Source organism: Lucilia sericata, unplaced genomic scaffold, assembly GCF_015586225.1.
Source record: "Lucilia sericata isolate MDLA Ls3-8-SP2 unplaced genomic scaffold, ASM1558622v1 Contig000103F_arrow, whole genome shotgun sequence".
In the NCBI taxonomy this organism is placed as follows: domain Eukaryota; kingdom Metazoa; phylum Arthropoda; class Insecta; order Diptera; family Calliphoridae; genus Lucilia; species Lucilia sericata.
Genome location: NW_023994135.1, coordinates 115305 through 137511, shown reverse-complemented (window position 1 = coordinate 137511; position 22207 = coordinate 115305). Strand labels below are relative to the sequence as shown.

Sequence of the window (22207 nt, the reverse complement as noted above, 5' to 3'; positions counted from 1 at the left end):
TGCAGATTCACTATCCGATAAAAACAAGAATATTCAATGGACTTCTCCAAGTTGTAGAATAATTGGCATTGAATTTTATAATATCTTCAAAAGTTACAAAGCTGAATTTGATGAAATTCAGGTGAACTATTTTCTAAATTCACAAATTTAGACAATTTTGCTATCTCTCCGAAACCAAAACGCAAACGAACTACTAAGGCATCATCAACATCTCCTAAAGTTTCAAATATTGCAGCTCCGAACCAGTTTGCAGCTTGGCCTTACCAAATAAACGAATGAAAAACAAACTAATTTTGGTCTTACTCCAAATCCATTTAACGTTACTACATTTTCATCCTCGAATATCCGATCTTACGCGAACGTTGTTTCTGATCAGACCTCAAATACGGCTCCCTCCTGTTCAAATTCGCCAGTATCTCCTTCACAAAGCTTATCATTGAATCTACTTCATCCTAATGAACAAATTTCTAATAAACATCCTCCTGTACAAAGTCCTTTACACTCCAACACCTCTAATATTACAACAAGAAATAGTGTTAACAACCAATCTTTAAATACATTTGATACCGTTGCTACGCCAAAGCCTCTAAAAATAATTCCTCCTAGGAAAACTATATTTGCTACCCGATTTGCGCTGGATACAACAGCTAATGATATTGACTTCTACATTAGAAATAATCTCGGAATGGAACTATATAATGATATTCAAATCTATAAGATTAATGCCCGTAATAGATCATCATTTAAAATTATTGTGCCAGAAACTATTTTTGATCGATTGGTACACCCAAATTTTTGGCCAAAAAATGCAATAGTTCGGCAGTTTATTTATCGGGAAGATAATAACGTTACCCTTCCTAAGGCTGCTGACTATGCTCCAAAAAACTGAATAAACCTAATTTTTCATCATTTTCAATTGCTTATCAGAATGTTCGTGGTTTGAATACAAAATAGAAATCCCTTTTCCTACAAAGCTTTGACATTGAGCAAAACATCATAGTCCTTACAGAAACATGATTCCGTGATAAACCTGAGAGGAAAATTCACAACTCCGAAATAATGTGCAATAAATTCCAAATTTATAGACGAGATAGAGTAAGAAAGGCAGGTGGCGGAGTTTTGATTTAGTATTTGTTGATCATCCAGATGATGTTTATCACCCTACTCTTGAAATTAGTTCAATTATTAATATGCAATTACCGGCAAAACTAGTTTTAAAAGAAGAAAAAGTCTTTGACTTCAGGAAAGCTGATTTTCCCAAATGAAATCGCCTGCTCTCATCACAGAATTGGTTAATTATCATTCGTTCAAAAACTTAAGTCCTTATAACATCGATTCAATTCTGAATCAGTTTTACGATGTCCTAATTAAATGTTTTAAATTATCTATTCCAATGAGAAAACAAATAATTCCAAATGGTCCACCATGGAATACAAAGCTGATTACGCGAAATACTCAATATCCAGATCAACTTATAACTTGGCAAATACCCAGTGTTACAATATTGTTAAAGTAACAAACTTCAAAAACAATCCGAAATCTTTTTATGAATTTGTTAATTCGAAACGTCGGATATCTGGATATCCTTCCATGATGAAATACTGCGATTCAGAATCTTCAATTGATTCTGAGATTTGCGACATTTTTGCTGATTTCTTTTTCTCTTCTTATTCAAATAAGTCACTTAATATTTTATCGAATTATCCATATTCAATATTAGAGACAACTCCAATCCACTGTCCAACAATACACACATCCACTGTATAGTTGGCTATACGAAAATTAAAATTTTCGATTAATATGGTCCAGACGGTATACCAAGTTGTGTTCTACTGAACTTATTATATCCTCTTATTTCATCCTTAACATACCTTTTTAATGCATCACTTTCCAATGGTTATTTTCCTGATTACTGAAAAAAATCATATATTATTCCTTTGTTCAAGTCCAGAAACAGATCCAACATTTCTAATTATATTGGAGCGCACAACAGGCCCGATAGTGGCCTAGGTGTATTTCTTCGGATTTGATGTAGTATACATCCTCCTATCAACCTACCTACCTACCTACCTACTGCTTTACATATTAGACAAACTTGGACTTACTCCCATATTCCTCAATTGGATTTCCTCATATCTCAAAAATATATATCAATGTGTATCGTTTAGAGGATGTACATCGAAAACCATCTCAGTTATATCCGGGGTCCCTCAAGGTAGTCATTTGGGTCCAATATTATTTTTAATATTCATAAACGATTTACCATCTTGCATCACGAATTCCAAAATATTAATGTATGCCGATGACGTCAAACTTTTCCTTAATTTGAACTATTCTAACCGATTCTCCTTACTCCAATCAGATCTAAATAATTTTAGTCAATGGTGCAATGAGAATTTAATGGATTTAAACTTGAAAAAATGTAAGCATATGACGTTCTACAGACGAAGTCCAGTAGTTTGTAGCTACTCAATAAATGAGTATCAACTAGATAAAGTTGAAGTCTTCCTTAATCTTGGCGTACTACTTGATAATAAAATGTGTTTCAATTCCCACATTTCCCAAACTGTCAATAAAGCGAATGGTGTATAAAACGCAGGGGAAAAGAATTCGATGATCCTTACGTCACGAAACAATTATTCACGTCGCTTGTAAGACCTATTTTAGAATATGCAGTTGTATGGCATCCTCAATATGGAATTCATATTAAGAAAATTGAATCCGTGCAAAGGCAATTTATTTTATTTTGTATTCGAAAACTTCCTTGGAATCCTAACATTAATCTTCCATCATATGAAAGCCGTTTAGCTCTTATTAAACTTCCCTCTCTACAAAGTAGGAGAATAAGTATTAATACATCATTCATAATTAATCTAATAAATGGAGTAATTGACTCTGAAATCTAACTACGTAAAATCGAGTTAATAGTCCCAATTCGTCCAACAAGAAATTATATTCCACTTAAGCTACAAAACTTCCGTTCCAATTACGCCAACTTTGATTCGATGCGTAGAATGTGTACAATCATATCGATTTCTCAACTGATCCAAAAATCATCAAAACAAACATTCTGAACTTCTTAAATCAATATCCTCCCTGTTAGTGCAGCATTATTATTACATTTTACTTTTATCATTATACTTTAAACTAAGTTTTAAATTAATTGTAATTAGCCAGAAAGAAATTGTAATTTCATTGGCAAAATAAGTAAATAATAACTTTGGCTGTCGTTGCAACATATACCTTGTATATGTTTACCTACCTTTCGATTCTCCGACTACCACCAACGTCGGAGGTGATGAAACTGGTTGAAGAGGCACAAAGGAAAAATAATAAAATTGTAATAGGTTGTGATGTCAACTCCCACCATGTAGCTTGTGGTAGTACAAATACCAATCGCAGAGGACAAGCCCTCATGGATTTCCTTAATACTAAAGACTTGATCACATCGAACACAGGTAATAAAGCTACCATCGTCAATAGAATCAGAGAGGAAATATTAGATATAACTATATGTTCAGAAGAGCTTATTTCAGGATTGGAGAGTTTCGGACGAGTACTCCTTTTCTGACCATCGGTACATAAGATTCAAAATACAACGGCCGCCACCAAAGCCGATAATGTTTCGGAATAAGTCTAAAACTAATTGGACAATGTTCGGTTCCTTACTAAAAAACCGTTTATGTCAGGACACTTTTCAATGTCGAAATAAAGAAGACATAGACGACAAAGTAGAAATGCTCACAAGTGCCTTGGTTGAAACGTTCGACAGCTGCCCTCTGCGAGAGCGAAGATCTGCCCAGGAGAAACCCTGGGTAACCGGGGAGATCCGAAACCTTGGTAAGACTCTTTGCAAACTATTTAACCGAGCACGGCGTAAAAAGACCGCAGTATACAGGGACGAGTATCGTAGTAAACTTGGTGAATATAAGAAAATTGTTCGTAACGCCAAACGAGACTCCTGGAAACTTTTCTGTGAACAGGTAGACAGCGTAAATGACGTATCGAAGATAAAAAAATTCCTATCCAAAACTCATGCCCAACCGGAATCTATGGTCGCTGATACGGGCAGAAGGATATGGAGGAGACAATGAAACTCCTAATGGACTCTCATTTCCCACCCGGTATACCGAATAACATAGATGAACCGATATTGGAGGAAGGGGAGGCTAACACGGAAATTGTAATTACATCTGATATGGTTAAAGGGCCAATCAAGAGCTTCGCTTCCTATAAAGCTGCAGGGACGGATGGCATTTTCCCGGCACTCTTACAGATGGAAGCGGGACTGGTTTCCCTTCATCTAACTCAGATATTTACTGCATGCTTGAAATTCACATATACCCCCATTAAATGGTAGGATGCAAGGGTAATATTTATACCTAAACCAGGGAAACCTAGCTAGTCTTATCGACCGATAAGTCTTACACCATTCCTACTTAAAACCTAGGAACAGATAGTCGATAGTATGATTAAAAGCAGTATACCCGTCAAAGACCTAAAATTTAAGCAGCATGCTTATGTAAAGGAACGATCGGTGGAAATCACTTTAAACGAAGTTGTCCACTACATAGGTGCATCCTTTGATAGCAAACTATATACATGGAATGTGTAAATTGGATTAGAATAAATATGGCGCCCACAGCGCTTAATATATTTACCGATAGCCGGAAGGCAATTAGGGCGATATCAGGCGATAGAACTAAATCTAAGACCGTATTGGATTGTAAGAAAGCTTTAACTGAATACTCTCACAGAGGTAAGGTACACATCATATGGGCAGCCCACTCGAAAGTAGTCGGTAACGAAGGGGCGAATGTAATAGCTTTAAAAGGTAGGGAGCTCGAGGCAGTTAACCTGAAAAAAGAACAAGTAAGAGTGTTATATTCGGCTATGCCGAATCTTATATACCCACCATCAAGCCTCGTTTGACTCGAATGAAACTTACTTATATCTAATTTCATCTATATACTTTTTAGGCCAGTTATAAGCGTTAAAGTAATTTTCTGAAGGGGACCTTAAATAGGGGAGTAGGGTCAATTATGGGTCGATCCTCATAAAATTTTGTAGATAGAATTTGGTTCGTATCAAATTTATTTGTGTCGAATTTTATCGCTACACTCGTATTTTTAAGTCATTAATGAGCGTTGCCGTCATTTTCTGAAGGGGACCTTATATGGGGGGTAGGGTCAATCATGGACCGATCCTTATAAAATTTTTTAGATAGATTTTTGACTCGTATGAAACTTACTTATATCGAATTTCATCTATATACTAGTATTTTTAAGCCAGTATTGAGCGTTAAAGTCATTTTCTGAAGGGGATCTTTTTTGGGGGGGGGGGGGTAGGGTCAATTATGGACCGATCCTCATAAAATTTTGCATAGTGATTTTGGATAACAAGAAACTTACTTATGTCGAATTTCATCGCTATATTCGTATTTTTAAACAAGTTATGGCTGTTAAAGCTGCTTTTCGAGGGGCCACTTGTATGGGGGCTATCCGAAAACGTGGACCGATATTGCCCATTTTCAATACCAAACAAACCTTACCTATAAGAAATACTTATGTGAAATTTCAACCCTCTAGCTCTTTCCATTCGGACTCTATCGTGCTTTCGACAGACAGACAGACAGACAGACAGACAGACAGACGGACGGACAGACATGGCTAGATCGTCTTAGAATTTAATGAGGACCCAGAATATATATACTTTTGTGGGTCTATGACCAATATTTCGATGTGTTACAAACGGAATGACAAAATCAATATACCCCCCATCTTTTTTGATGGTGGGTATAAAAACCATTCGACGCAACAAAAGCTGAACTAAAAATATGGGTGAGAGAATCCCATAAGGACTCTTGGAATAATGAAACAGTGGGTAGAACCACAAAGATCCTATGGGGTGACCCTGATGAGAGCAAGACGAAAAATCTCCTCAAAAATGAGCAAGTCTGAAGTTAGTATGATGGTACTTCTTTTGAGTGGACACGCAGGATTACGAGCACATCTATGCAAAATTGGACGTGCGGATTCAGACGAGAGGACAGTGAAACTTTAAAGCACTTTCTTTACCACTGCCAGGCATTCGTCAAAGTTAGAAGTTCCAAGTATCTTGGAAGTGATGATATTACGGAAATAACATTCCTGACTAACACTGATTGGAAGATTCTTAGGAATTACGTTCAGGAAACTAAGTTTATGAACACTGAAAAATAATTCATTCAGTTCACTTTTTTTCATGATAAGGAGCGCACAACAGGCCCGATAGTGGCCTAGGTGTATTTCTTCGGATTTGATGCAGTATACATCCTCCTATCAACCTATCTGCCTACCTAATTTTGTCTGTATCTTCTTGCCCAGGAAGCAAGGTTCAGTATACGTAGAAATGTTTGTCTTTCTTGTGAAGAGACAGATTTCTGTCTTCGCCGGGTTAACATTAAGGCCTCTCGGTTGAGCTCAGCTCAAGGCCGTATTCAGAGCCTCCTCAGCTCTTCTACACAATTAATTTGGATCCTTTCGCTTTAAAAGTATTACGACATCTATTAGTCGTGGTAACCCAGAGTAAAGATGACAAATGACAAAAATGCCACAATGTGGTATAACGCGAAATAACTTTTTCCTAATAGTAATATCGTACACCTCGCAGCTTATTCATCTGGTGCTTAGCATGTAGTTGATCCAGTTACGAAGCACCCGGTCAACAAAAAACTGGTCTAGGGATTGGATAAGAGTATCAGTGTGCATGTTTTTGAAAGCGCCTTCGACGTCAATGTATACAGTTTGCTATCGAAGGATTCACCTAAGTAGTGAACAACTTCGTTTAAAAGAACACCAGTTAATTCCAATTTAATTTTTTGTTTGTTATTTAAATGTTTTTTGTTTTAAATTTTTTTCGTTTTTGTTTATTTTAAAAATGTTAAAATGAAAAAATTTGTACGACAATTGATTTTCAAGCGGCCGTGCGGAAAAGTTGAACAATATTCAACTTTGCCTCATTGCCGCGTCGCTCATCATTGCCAAATCAAAATATTCGTAATGTGTCAATATTTTTTTAAAGCTGGTAATGCTGCTGCCGCTTGAAGCCGTTTCTATGAAGCTATGTTTCCCTGGCTGTCCTCTAACGATTCAACCAGGGCACTTGTGAGCATTTCTACTTTGGCGTCTATGACCTCTTTATTTCGACATTGAAAAGTGTCCTGACATAAACGGTTATTTAGTAAGGAACCGAACATTGTCCAATTAGTTTTAGACTTATTCCGAAACTTTATCGGCTTTGATGGCGGCCGTTGTATTTTGAATCTTATGTACCGATGGTCAGAAAAGGAGTACTCGTCTGAAACTCTCCAATCCAGAAATAAGCTCTTCTGAACATATAGTTATATCTAATATTTCCTCTCTGATTCTATTGACGATGGTAGCTTTATTACCTGAGTTCGATGTGATCAAGTCTTTAGTATTAAAGAAATCCATGAGGGCTCTTCCTCTGCGATTGGTATTTGTACTACCACAAGCTACATGGTGGGAGTTGACATCACAACCTATTACAATTTTATTATTTTTTCCTTTGTGCCTCTTCAACCAGTTTCATCAGCTCCGACGTTGGTGGTAGTCGGAGAATCGAAAGGTAGGTAAACATATACAAGGTATATGTTGCCACGACCTTGCTTCAGCTCCGTTGCATCCGATGTGGATAATCCTGTTGAGAGGAGAAAACATAAGTTCTTGTGACATAAGATACATATTCTCGGTCGCGACCCTGTATCAGCGTAGAAAAGTTGGAAATTTACGTGATTTAATCCTGTGTTAATTTTAGCCATCGGAGCGTTGGTAGGCGTCTCGCTCCGATAGAAGTTTATTTGGATAACCTCAATCATTGTCATCCATTTAAACTGTCTTCCAGCGAGTTAGTGATCACCTCCCCGATCGTTGGATTTGACTCCTCCGGTAACCTGAAGGGGTATTGATGCAGTGGGTACCATTAATGGCACTGCGGTGTCCTTATCAGGTATAGGAAGAGCAGTCTTTTTATTCGACACTTTCCCAATTTTGGACAGCATTGCTGTTTTGCCTTCTGGCGAGTGAGTGATTTCCTCCTTGCTTTTAGGATTTGACTCCTCAAAATGACCAGTACTTGCTAATGATGCTTTGAGTACTGTCTTAGGTGTTTTAGTGACCTTATCGGGGCGGTTTTGATAGCCCTTTCAAACGGCACCTCCCCAGTTTTGGAAAGGGCAGCTGCACCTTCTTTTGTCGAGTTAGCGATACCTTCCTCGCATTTAGGATTTGACTCCTTAACGTTATCAGTTGTTGCTACTGGTGCTGTGGTCTTAGGTATTTTAGTGTCCTTTTCGAGTCTTGCTGTAACAGCTCTTCCAATCGGCACCTTCCCAATTTTGAATATGACAGCTTTAGAGGCGAAGTAAGCCCTACCTTTTTTCTTGGCAAGACTAGCCATAGATTTTTGGTCGATACCTATTACAAATAATGTTTCCTCAGGTTCCTCTTTCCTGTAAAAGACGTCCCATTTTTCCACGGCCAGCTTAGCATTTTGACCACCAAGAATTTTAAGTATACGTTCATTAGCCAGTTTACTGCCCCATCCTTTTATGTAGACAGTGGACTTTAAGAGCGTCGGAAGCTCGCTCTTCTTTGCCAGTCCCAGCTTAGCGCCGTCCCAGGGAGGGCGGATACTTTCCACAAAGTTCTTTAAGTTGCTAGCACATTGGTGAGATGCCAACCTCATCAACATCACGCCCATGCTGAACTCGCCGCTCACGTTCTCTGTTGGTTGTTTGCCTTTTGAAGCGATTGCGTGGTACACTATCTTATTGTTGACCAGGTCTTCTATTATACTCTGTTGTTCTATTAGAATTTTGCCTGTTGGATTACCGGCATCGTAAACTGCATAGCAGATATCATCCCGGTGTCTTCTTCTGGCAACTTTGGCGTAAGATGGCGGCTCTTTTCCTTTTCCACTGTCTGGACTCTCTTTCCTCGATTTTCGGGGCTTCTTTTGAGATACCCGTACTTTCGAAGTTGATTTCGCCGATGTGGTCGTCTTCGGAATATCTATCTTGGCGTTGTGAACCTTACTCGCAGGATTCTGATTTGAGGTTCGTTTGAGTGAAGTATGGCTTGGCTTCGACTGTGTATTAGAAGACGGGGAGCTCTTTTTCTTCTTAGGTTTATTCTCAGTTGTCAACTCCTCGGTAGGCCTGATCCTCTTTGCCTCAGATCTTGTGAGAGTCCGATTTTTCCTTTGGAGTGTCGTTCGATGGACTAACTATGATTTCCTGAAGCATCTTTTTCAACTTCCTCCTCTGTGCTCCATATGGTATTTTCTTAGTAATAGGTAGTTAAGCTATGCTATCACTCACTTGTTTCACCATTTGCTCTACTTCATCCTTTTTGGGATTTACTATAATGGTGTTGTTATTATCATCTGTGGATTCAGAGTCGGTGTCCTCTGAGCTCTCTCCGCATACATCCTTCTCTTTCACCCCTATGTTTTTGCCAATGGCATGCTGTACACTTGACGCAATGTCCGCCACGGAGTCCAAGGTACCCACCTCCGTAGTAGCACTTTGCTCACGACTGCAGGATGACCACGACATGTGACTCGCGAGTAGATCAACACTTGCCGCCGGTACTGGGTTATTTAGGCCCTGCACCGTAACTTTCATATTTTTATTTTCCATGTTTGTTTTTATCCCATTTTTTTGGTCCGCGGGGAATATAATATTCCTTGGTGGTGGACAATCTGCCCTCCCTCAGCTTAAGTGGCACTAAAGCTGGGAGAGGACAGATGGTCCATCACCACCCCCTATCCGCCACCCGGGGACTGGCCGCCAAAATTCGCAACCTCGTTTTTTGGAGCACTCTAATACATACATATGAATAATATTAACAACATTAAAATTTTATTTTTCAGACTTCAAGTGATGGAAACCAAACAACAAGTACTCTGTCTATATCGTTTAGCAAAACAGATGCTGGTAAATTACTAACATGTAAAGCCTATAACCACGCAGTTCCCACGGAACCATTAGAAGATGGTTGGAAGCTTGATATACAGTGTAAGTTTTAGTTTTTTTTTACCAAGTTCATTTTTTGTTATGAAGGGTATTTTCCTTAATTATTTCAAAACTTTACAAATATGGTTAATTATTGGAGAATAAAAAATTAATGTTGGACTGTAACACTAGTTTACAACGATTTTGCTCATGATATCAAACCTATACGGTTTTTTTTAATTTGTCCTTCTAAGTCCAGAAAAAATATTCAAAAAAATGTAGGACGTTAAATTTTTGAATTATTCATAAAGAAAGAAAATGCTAAAAAAGGGTTAAATTAGGAGGACAAAATTAAATATTTAGGGATGTAGTTATTTTGTATACAAAAAACTCTCATAACTCTGTAACAAAATTATCAAAAAAAATACTAAAAATCGGGCAAAAATAAAGAAATCTGATAAAAAGTGGGTTAATAAAGACGTACATTTTATATTATTGATTTTATGTTCTAAGTTGATTGTAAGGTTCCCAAAACAGGTGCCAGCACCAAGAAATCCATTCTCATTTTCAAATATTTTTTCCATTACTAGAGGAGAAGGGTGCCAACAAAAACCACTTTATCTCAAAATGTCGACGTATAGGAAAAAAAATAAAAACTGTTAATTAACAACCGGAGCACTTTCCAAAAATATATGTTTCATTCCATGAGCAAACAAAAAATATTAATTTGTAAACTAGTGTAATTTATAACCATAATATTGCTTTATTTAATTAATAACTCAAATTTATCTTGAGGTTTAAAATAATTATTCCATATTTAAAATTTCCGCAAAAGGTTAAATTACTTAATAATGTAAATTGCCATATTTTTTTGACTTTACAAGCAAAAACGATCTAGCGATCGATTAGAAAACTGATTTATACGTTTACCTATTTCTTGCTTATTTTGTAGCATTTCTAAAATTGCCGATGGTACTTTATTTCAAGGTATTTTTAAATTTTGAAATTTATTAGGTTAGGTTGATAGGAGGATGTATACCATATCAAATCCGAAGAAATACACCTAGGCCACTATCGGGCCTGTTGTGCGCTCCTTTTCATGAAAATAGGTTCACTTAATGAATTATTTTTCAGTGTTCAGAAACTCCGTTTTCTGAACGTAATTCCTAAGAATCTTTCAATCAGTCCTCTTTTGCATGGACGTGCTCGTAATCCTGTGTGTCCACTCAGAATACGTACCATCATACTAACTTCTTGATCATTTTGAGGAGATTTTTCGTCTACCCACTGTTTCATTATTCCAATAGGCCTTATTGGATTCTCTCACCCATATTTTAGTTCAGCTTTTGTTGCGTCGAATGGTTTTGCGTCTGTCAGGTTAACTACCTCGAGCTCCCTTCCCTTTAAAGCTATTATATTCGCCCTTTCGTTGCCGACTACTCCCGAGTGGGCTGGTACCCATATAATGTAAACCTTACCTCTGGGAGAGTATTCAGTTAAACCTTTCCTACAATCCAATGCGGTCTTCAATTTAGTTCTATCACCTGATATCGCCCTAATTTCCTTCTGGATGTCGGTTAATATATTTATCGTTGTGGGCGCCATATTTATTCTAATCCATTGATGACTATAACCGCATTTGGCCAATTCGCCTAAAGTAAAGAGACGTTCGTCTGTGTGCGCCGCCTCATATCTTAAATATGTTTCGATGGGTGGAATATCTAGCAACGCTTCCAAGGCTTTGGTTGAAGTAGTACACATGGCACCACTTATACTCAAGCTGCATGTACGCTGAACTCCCTGTAGTAGTTTGTACACTTTTTGTCCAAAGCAGGATGTAGTTGATCCAGTTACGGAGCACCCGGTCAACTTAAACTGGTTAGGGATTGGATAAGAGTATCAGTTTGCACGTTATTGAAAGCGCCTTCGATGTCAATGCATACAGTTTGTTATCGAACAGATCATCATTTATGAACAAAACCGGTGGTGGCAGTTGGGTCGATGTGCCGCGTAATTTAAATTATTTTGAAGAAACAATTTTACAAATTATGACGGTAGATGCCGTTGATGGTGATGCACGCACGCCAGAATCAGGGATTAATTTAAACGTGAGACTTAAATTTTAAGTTATTACCACTCAATAACTTAAAATTTAAGTCTCAACTAGTAATCTAATAATTAGGGCTCACGATAAAAATGCATTTAGGGATCTAATACTAATGTTTTGTCTTGCTACAAATTCAAAGTAGTCCCACCCCATCCAAACGATGGTGGGTATATTTACAACATTTATATTGTCGGACCGGACACACTCCCTTACATTGTTATTTTTTTAATATTAAATATGAATTAATTATAGTGTTGAGTGTTTAGAAGATGATGAAACATTGTATGCGCCAAAAGTTAAAATTCGAAAGCAGGAACAACCTGATTTGAGGACTCCATTTAGACGTTGTAGTGTATCACTACATACTTCTATTTCTTTTAAAAACTTGTATTATTTACTTTATGTTATTATGTTTTTAAATCAAGTTTTATATTTTTTTATTTTCAAACTTGTCTTTATAATTTTTTCATTCAACAAATAAATTTTGTACAAAGAAGTTATTATAATAAATAAACCTTTTTATAAAATAAAATAACTTCATTGGCGATCCTGCAAATAATTATATGAAATATAAATAGCGAACCAATATTAAAAACAAAATAAATTAACGCAAAAATTAAATAGATGCAAAAATATATAAATTAAATAACAATATTCTCAAGCAATCATTACAAATTCAGCATTCAATTGTGAATAACCCAGCTTTATAATTATATATGTATGTGGTACTTGGATCAATAAATAAATAAAAAAAAAGGAATATTTAAAAAAAATCTTTGCCATTTGAATCTATTAACTCAACAAACATTAAACTTCAAAATACTTCATCAAGAGAAATTGTTCAATTCAAGAAAACTTCAAGATCTCAAACTATTCAAGATTGTTTATCAAGAGAAATTATTCAATTTAAGAAGATATCACTAAATCAGTCTACAAAATAAAGAATAAATATTAGGTATATATTAATAAATAAGTACGTTTGTTTATATACATATTTAATTGTTGTTATAAATAGTAATTTTATCACAATTATAGTGAACATTATATAGAACAAGTTCTTGTTTGTAAACCCTTCACCAGTAATTCATTACATATTTCCAAAATGGTTATTACACGATCAATGAGAGAACTTTTAGCGATTTATTCATCCGTAAAACACTTTAGACACTTCTTAGAGGGAAGAGAATTTTCAATTCTAACAGATCACAAACCCCTTACATATGTGTTGGATTCTAAAGTTGAAAGATCACCACGACAAACACGTCATTTAGAATACATAGCCCAATTTACTTCAAATATATGTTTTATAAATGGAAAGGATAATATTGTAGCCGATACACTTTCTAGACCGCCTGAAATCTTTGCTTTTTCTAACCAAAATATTAACCTTGAAATACTTTATAAAGAACAACAAGCAGATGAGGAATTAAAAAATCTTATAAGTGATAAGAAAACGAAAAATAATTTGAAAGAAGTTGATATTCCATCACATAATTTTAAAATATGGTGTGATATTTTAGATAAAACTAATCGTCCCTTTGTTCCACTCTCTTTAAGAAAAACAGTTTTTCATAATTTACATTCTATATCACACCCAGGAATTCGTGCAACACGAAAACTGATACAAAGTAAATATTTTTGGCCATCAATGCGAAAAGATATAAATTTTATGGCTTCTAATTGCATTGATTGTCAAAAATCAAAGATCCAAAGATATACCAAATCTGACATTGAGAAAATAAATATTCCCCAAGCAAGGTTCGAACACATACACATGGACATCGTCGGACCTTTTCCAGTTTCAAATGGAAACAAATATATTTTGACAATAATTGACAGATTCACTAGATGGCCGGAAGCATACCCAATTAAAGACATTACAGCCCAAACAATAGTAAACACTTTCGCATACAATTATATCCCTAGATTTGGCGTTCCACTTAAAATTACGGTTGACCAAGGAACACAATTTACATCTAAATTATTTAACGATTTAACGAAGCTTTTAGGAACACATAAAATCCATACATCCAGTTATCACCCGCAAGCGAATGGAATGATTGAACGCTTTCATCGACAATTAAAAACTGCTTTTAAATCTAGTAACAATATGGAAAATTGGTCTGAACAATTACCCATTATTTTGATGGGAATTCGATCAACCATAAAGGAAGAACTCAAATGTTGTCCTTCTGAATTAGTTTATGGTCAAACATTGAGACTACCTGGTGATATGGTAGTTAAAAATAATAACATTCCAACTTTTGATGAACTACTCCAAAGATTAAGATCACATTTTAATACAGTTCAAAGCAAAGTTATTCATCATAGTAATAGTAATAATTGTTTTATACCTAAAGATCTTTGGAATTGTGAATATGTTTTTGTTAAAATACTTAGACCGAACAGTTTAGAATGCCCTTATGAAGGACCCTTTAAAGTTATTCAAAAGAATAAAAACACTTTTAATATCCAATGTGGTAATGTTATTAAAACTCACTCAATCGATCTACTAAAACCAGCACATATTGACAAATCAACACAACTATCAAATAATAAACCTAACACAACCTTCCACATTCAATAATAAGTTATTTTTCTTTTAATTCTATTACTGGTGGGGGAGTAATGTAGTGTATCACTACATACTTCTATTTCTTTTAAAAACTTGTATTATTTACTTTATGTTATTATGTTTTTAAATCAAGTTTTATATTTTTTTATTTTCAAACTTGTCTTTATAATTTTTTCATTCAACAAATAAATTTTGTACAAAGAAGTTATTATAATAAATAAACCTTTTTATAAAATAAAATAACTTCAGACGTTCTATACAATTTCTTGCTTTTGCATGAACAAAGTTAAATCGTTTTTCGTCTTCAGTTGTTGTTGAACGATATGGCATTATGATCCAAGGACGTAAGGGGTAGCCTGAATCACCTAATTAAGTAGGCATATATTGTATGTATATATGAAAAATTCCTTAAAAAACAAAAAATACCTAACAGCCGCGTATGATCACTTCTATTTGTTTCAAATCTTTGTTGCAACAGAGCATTAATTAGTGATGCTTCCCAAATGTATGCGTCATGGGATGATCCACCAAACCTAGCAAAACCTCCAAGAATTTTTAAATTCAAATCGCATATCTAAAATATTTTATATATGAAAATGATATTTGTTATTCGCTTTCGATCTTAATCAAATATTATATGTAAATAACGAACCAATTGAACATTTTTTAATTGATATCCCTTTCTGTTCAGATAACAGCTCTCAACGTCAGACCTTGGTCTCTTTATTTGCGCATGAGTGCAATCAACAGCACCTATTACACCCGGAAATCTAGTTTCTTCATAAAACCTAAATAATTATATATACATAAATGCTACATCTACTTTTACTGTTAATTTGTTGTACTTTTGCATTATGGATTCATATTCTTGCGACGTAGGAAATTTAATCCACTTTGGCATTAGTTTTTTTTCGAAAATATCAACAACAAAATATCAGCAACCTAAATAATTATATATACACTAGATTTTTGTACCCGGCGTTGCCCGGGGTTTTAAGTGGTTTCATAACATTATACTTAAGTATTCTCCCGTTAGAGTAAACTAAAAAATGTGCTTTATGTCCATAGAACAATTTCTGAAATTTTTCAACATTTAGAAATATAAAAATTTCGTTGACTTAAATAACATAATATAGCATTTACGAAATGAAAAAAGTTTACTCATTTTATTCCTCACTAAGAGATTAATTCACAATTTTTTTCCAATTTACAAAGCTAAAAGATTCCAAAATTATAATTCTAATAATATCTAGTTAGGTAAAACTATAATATACATAAAGAAATTTTATTGAATTTGAACAATATTTATAAAAGATACCAACACAGTACCAAAAATACTAATGATGATTTGCAAAAACATTTTTCAAAAACACATATTTTGACCGATTACGGTAAAATATTAATAAAAAAATATATATTTCTCAAATTTCATAAAACTACAAAAAATGTAGCAAAGGAACGTATAATAAGCCGTTTTTGCACATTTAGTTTGAATTTCTTTTTTATGTTTTTCCCTCTAGGGGTGGACTTTCGAATACACATATCTCTGAAACTAAAAACTCATCGTCTAAAATATTTTTACTTAAGAACGTAAAAAATCAGACTAAATCATAGAAGTACAAATTTTTCCTGTTTTTTCGACTTTTCTCCTATTTCGAAACGGAACTTTGCTACACAATACATATTTCAGAAAGCTTAATCAGAAATGTTTTTGCTTGAGCACACTGAAAATAATCCATGCTCAACTTTACGAAAAAAATTTCGTAACTTATATATTCGTAATATTTACAAAAATTTCGTGTATAATACGAAATATTACTTAATAAAACCCTTTTCTATTTTTACGAAAGTACGAAAACCTTTCGTAATATTTTTTCATAAATTTTAGCGAAATTAAACATAGTGATATTAAGTATATTATCATTAGATAAAACTACATCATTTTTATAAAATTTAAGAAAAAGTATAATATAATTGACGCACTATTTTCATAAAAAAATTAAAAATTCGTGTGGAGAATAATTTTTAACTAATATTAGAAAAATAATTTTAAAATTAACAAAAATGTTTGCATAAATTAATATTTCGTAAGTTTTACAATATTTATTAAAAATTCACTGTTTTCAATTTATGTAAATAAATTTTTTTTTATTTTGCATTATACTTAAATATTTCGTACAATTTCGTATATATTAGGCATGGATTTTTTTCAGTGTATAAACAATAATTGGTATTTACTTCCATTTTTTGTCTCTTTTTCATCCACATATCCCTTCTTGTCCCTTCTTATCCAAGTTTTGGAAAAGAATATAGTATATCACACCATACACCTATATATCGAACTATGTTTCAAATTTAGTGTAATTAAAAACATTATGCACACGCTAAAGGTCGCAATTTGCAAGATAATTTGATGAATTTGGCACATACTCTTCCAAGGACGAATCCTATTGAAAATGGTTAAAATCGGACCATTATTTCGCATAGCCCCCATACAATCGCACCCCCGAATATGGCTTTTGAGCTCATAAATATGTTAAATGTTCTTGTATCACACCAAAAATCTGCAAAACTAAGTTTTAATGACAGTGCTGATTTTCGCAATGATCGGTCCTCATTTGATCACATCCCCCATATAATGTCCCCTTCATAAAAGTACTTGATGGTTCAAATTCACTTATAAACACTAATATTACGGCGATATTCTACATAAATAACTTTAATGTAGACGTTAATCCCTTTACCAAAATTTATAGGGATAGGCCCCCATATAACTCTCTTTCAGAAAATCCAATATGTCAATAAATTGTTAAAATATTTCTGAAATAAAGTAAAAATTAATTTAAATGTTTTATTATTAAAAAAATAATCAACATTTGTAACGTAATCACTGGTGTAGGGCATCATATCGTCAGCCATGATCAACTATAAATTTTTACTTGTTTATTTATTCCCTGCAGTAGTTTGAATTGTCTGAAAATATGCATTTATTGAGTCTCTTTACGCAGCAAATACAGATTTCCCTTTTTTACCGGCTTTTTCCCCTAAGGGTGGGAGTTCTAAATATATGAACATATGTCTGAGACTATCAAAATCATAGTTTATAATTTTTTGGCTTTAGAATAGAAAAAATCGTTCTTAAAGCACAAAAGTACTAATTTTGTCAGATTTTCGCCATTTGGCCTATTTTTTTTGTCCCCTTCCGGTCCAATTTTCGCAACGGCACTTTATTAATTTATATTTCTAACAAATTAAGTAGTTTAATCGAAAATGATTTTGCTTAAGGATAGACAAAATCAGTATTTACTATCAATAGTACTCATTTTGCCCGTTTTTCACCCTTTACCACCTTTTTGCCCCTTCCAAGTATAGATCTAACCGTGTTCCAAATTTGAAGAAAACCGGTCCAGCCGCTTAGGCGTGATTGACGTACAAACAAACACGAACAGACTTACAAAGAGATTTATAATATATATTAGGATAAATACTACATCTACTTTTACTGTTAATTTAATGTACTTTTGCTTTATGGATTCATATTCTTGCGACGTAGGAAATTTAATCCACTTTGGCATTAGTTTCCAAATTATCAGCAACTTCGTGAATACATCGGCATTGTCTTGCTAATTGAGGCTGCAAAGTCTTGGCCTATATCTAAATAGAAAGAGCCGGTAGCAAAAAAATGAAGGGTAGTACACATACAAATATGTTGTGGTATGAATGTAATTTTAACACCCTTTTTCATAAAAGGGCTAATGTCGTTGAATCCCATGAGAAATAATGGGATTTTTTGTTCCATATTTTTTGTTGTAAGAAATTCTCACAGAAAAATACAGAAACGAGGCACTGTTTAATTAACATTTTCATTTGACCATTCATTATGCTCCAGTAACATGAAAACTACACTTGTTGTTAGATAGTATTGGCAAAACCTCATTGCCATCACACTCAAGTACTACTTTTGTTTCACTGAATTAGCTGAAAATACATATTGATCAAATAAGTTTAGCTTTTTCGCCTCACGAACTGTGTCTGCATTTTCATATAAATAAATATCTATATAACCTTTCGGTTGGCCCCTTTTAGATATATTCACTAACAGTTTTTTAAGGTGGCGTGTCATAATGTCCACGGACGTTATTTCATTAATTTCAGTATCGCATCATTTCAATCATTGCTGTTAAAAACTGTCATACGGGATCATCGTGTTGTACATAAAACATAAGAGGAAAAAGAAAATGAAAATTACGGATTTCGTCTGCTTTTCCTGGTTTTTTTTTTTCATTTTTAAATCCAAGATTGGTAAAGAGAGTAATAATTTTAAAACAAAAACAAAATCTGCAAAAGTTTTTTTCAGTTATTTATTTTTCTTTATTTGTAACAATTTCCAAGGCAAAGGCTTTCATGCGCTAAAAAATTTAAAATATGCGCTTATAATATGCACTAAGAAGAGAGAAAATATGTACTAAAAATGTAAAGAATATGCAATAAAAACAAATTTTTTATTTAAAATATATTTATTAATAAAAAAATTTTAAATTTCAGGTCACATTTTTTTTATATATGTCCATATATGGGAACATATTAAGTATTAAATATATTTTTTCAAAGTAAAAATAAGAAAATTCATGTACATATGTATTTAAGAACAAGGTATTTGTTAAATTATATAATATTTATATTTAAAAAAATCAGATAGTTATTTGTTTTCATATAATGAAATTACTTAATTTAAATTTCTATTTGTGTAAACAAATATTTTTTTTTTTAAATTCCCAAAAAGAGAACTTTGTCTGTTCGGACGAAAAAAAACTCTTATACATTGAAAATGTACGCTTAACGTCAACAGATGTTAAAGGTGCATATTTAAATGAAGCCAGTTCAATTGGATAATATTAATTTTCAATCTGATTTTCTTCATTTAAAATGAACCATCTAACCAGGTGCCCCATCTAGTAATTACTGGTTGAGGTAGAAGAGGAATCTCTGGATACTTTTCTTTAAATTTAGCAACAAGAGATGGTGCCTTTAAAAACGCTTTTTATTTCCCATTCGAAATTAATAAATCTTTATTCGGCTACTATTTATTCGGCTACTCGATGTAACCCATGTGTTAAACATGTTACATGAATAAGTTTTTAATAAAATACCTTTACACTATTTGCTGCCTTTACCATATATGGGGCAGCATCTGGTAAAAAGAGAAGAATTTTATTTTTATCAAAATCTTCTAATAAATTAATGGAGTCATTAAATGCTCGCCCAACTGTTGCATGATTAACCTTTTTGCAATTCTATAATGTTTAGTAAACATTTTTTCTTGCTTAATTCTTCATCTTTGCTTAAAACGCCAACATTTGCCACAAAATGGCCTTCAATATCTGTAGTTTCATCAATAGATGCCTTGTTATTTAAAAAAAATTTAATTTTATTTAATTCACTATCGTATATTTTATCCAAGTAACATTTTCTGAGCGCAGTTTCATTGGGAATTACCTCATTTGTATAATTTTTATACCCACCATCAAAAAAGATGGGGGGTATATTGATTTTGTCATTCCGTTTGTAACACATCGAAATATTGGTCATAGACCCACAAAAGTATATATATTCTGGGTCCTCATTAAATTCTAAGACGATCTAGCCATGTCTGTCCGTCCGTCTGTCTGTCTGTCTGTCTGTTGAAAGCACGATAGAGTCCGAATGGAAAAAGCTAGAGGGTTGAAATTTCACATAAATATTTCTTATAAGTAAGCTTTAACAGCCATAACTTGTTTAAAAATACGAATATAGCGATAAAATTCGACATAAGTAAGTTCCTTATGATCCAAAATCACTATGCAAAATTGTATGAGGATCGGTCTATAATTGACCCTACCCCCCATATAAGGTCCCCTTCAGAAAATGACTTTAACGCTCATTACTGACTTAAAAATACTAGTATAGTTTCATACGAGTCAAAATCTATCTATAAAATTTTATGAGGATCGGTCCATAATTGACCCTACCCCTCATATAAAGTCCCCTTCAGAAAATGACTGCAACGCTCATTAATGGCTTAAAAATAAGAGTGTAGCGATGAAATTCGACACAAATAAATTTAATATGAACCAAATTCTGTCTACCAAATTTTATGAGGATCGACCCATAATTGACCCTACCCCCCTCTTCAGGTTCTCTTCAGAAAATTACTTTAACGCTTATAACTCGCCTAAAAATACGAGTATATAGATGAAATTCGACATAAGTAAGTTTCATTCGAGTCAAACGAGGTTTGATGGTGGGTATATAAGATTCGGCATAGCCGAATATAACACTCTTACTTGTTAAATATAATTTTTAAATCAATATTATTTAATTTATATAATGGAATGTCGGCTGAAAAAAATGCTTCACATAAGGCCAAACCGAAGTTGTTACTCGTATCTACCTTACACACAAACGTCTGCGAGTTTTTTTCTTTAAAATTGTTATACAACTACTTGTGCTTTTGGCTGTTTAGATGCTGCTCCACTAAAAATTTTACAAAATAAAATTTGTCAATCAGATTTAAAAATTTCCGTATATTCTGAAACATATTTGTTTCGAATAGAATACAAGGGTGGTCTAACTTTTGGCATATTACCTAGAAAACGATCAAGTTTAATAACATGCACTTCAATATTTGTTAATTCAAGTATACGTACTTTTAAATACAACAGTTTAAATTTTAGAATTTTTACTTATGTTTTTATTCTGAATAGACTTTTTGCTTTCAACGTTGCTTTAAAATTGACAAATAAGTGTTTTTTTTTACTTAATTAGCGATTTTGACATCTAGTTTTTTGTAAATAAAAATCGAAAAAAGTCGATATTAAAACACATTTTTTGTTACGGACAAATTTTGTTACAAAATTACACAGCAATTAAAGCAATTGTTTTTCATTTATAAACTTTGAAGTATGTATTATATTTTTAACATAAGCAGTGAAAAAGGTGTCACATTTTGTAATTTTCATAAATTACAAAATGTCCGAAAGTCGACTTTTCATAAGTTGCAAAGTTAAAACGTTGACTTTTTCTTTGCACAATAGAATTCTAGTGTCAATGCATTTACTATTTTTACAACACTAAATAGAGTTGCCAAATATATGCATGTTTATAATTATGTGAATTTGCTGCATTGAGTAAACACTGATATAAAAAAAATATTAAATATGCATTAAAATGGAAAAATATGCACTTAAACGAAAAATATGCAAAATATGCATTTATTACAAAATATGCAAAAATATGCAACATCAAATCGATGCCATTTTGTTGCAAATTCATCAATTCGCAAAGATATATTATCAAAAGTGATTTTGAATTACTGACTACAAACATGCATTTGCATAGAATTCCTTGCCCTGATTATAACAAATATAAAAAACAAAAAATCAAGTGGTCTCTATGGAATTTCATATTTCTTGATAAAAAAAAAATACCCGGACACAACTCTTGAGCTTTTTACTATCCTCTTCAATAA

General features: G+C 33.5%; 1 protein-coding gene across 1 annotated transcript in view; it reads left to right on the top strand.

The window, feature by feature from the left end:
• LOC119600063 (nephrin-like) overlaps positions 1-14020 on the top strand; it is a 279877-nt gene extending 265857 nt beyond the window's left edge. The window contains exons 8-9 of the mRNA XM_037950088.1: positions 9937-10081; positions 13965-14020. Coding sequence (XP_037806016.1) covers positions 9937-10081; positions 13965-14020 — 201 coding nt within the window. The remainder of the gene's footprint in view (positions 1-9936; positions 10082-13964) is intronic.
• Positions 14021-22207: the final 8187 nt, after the last annotated feature.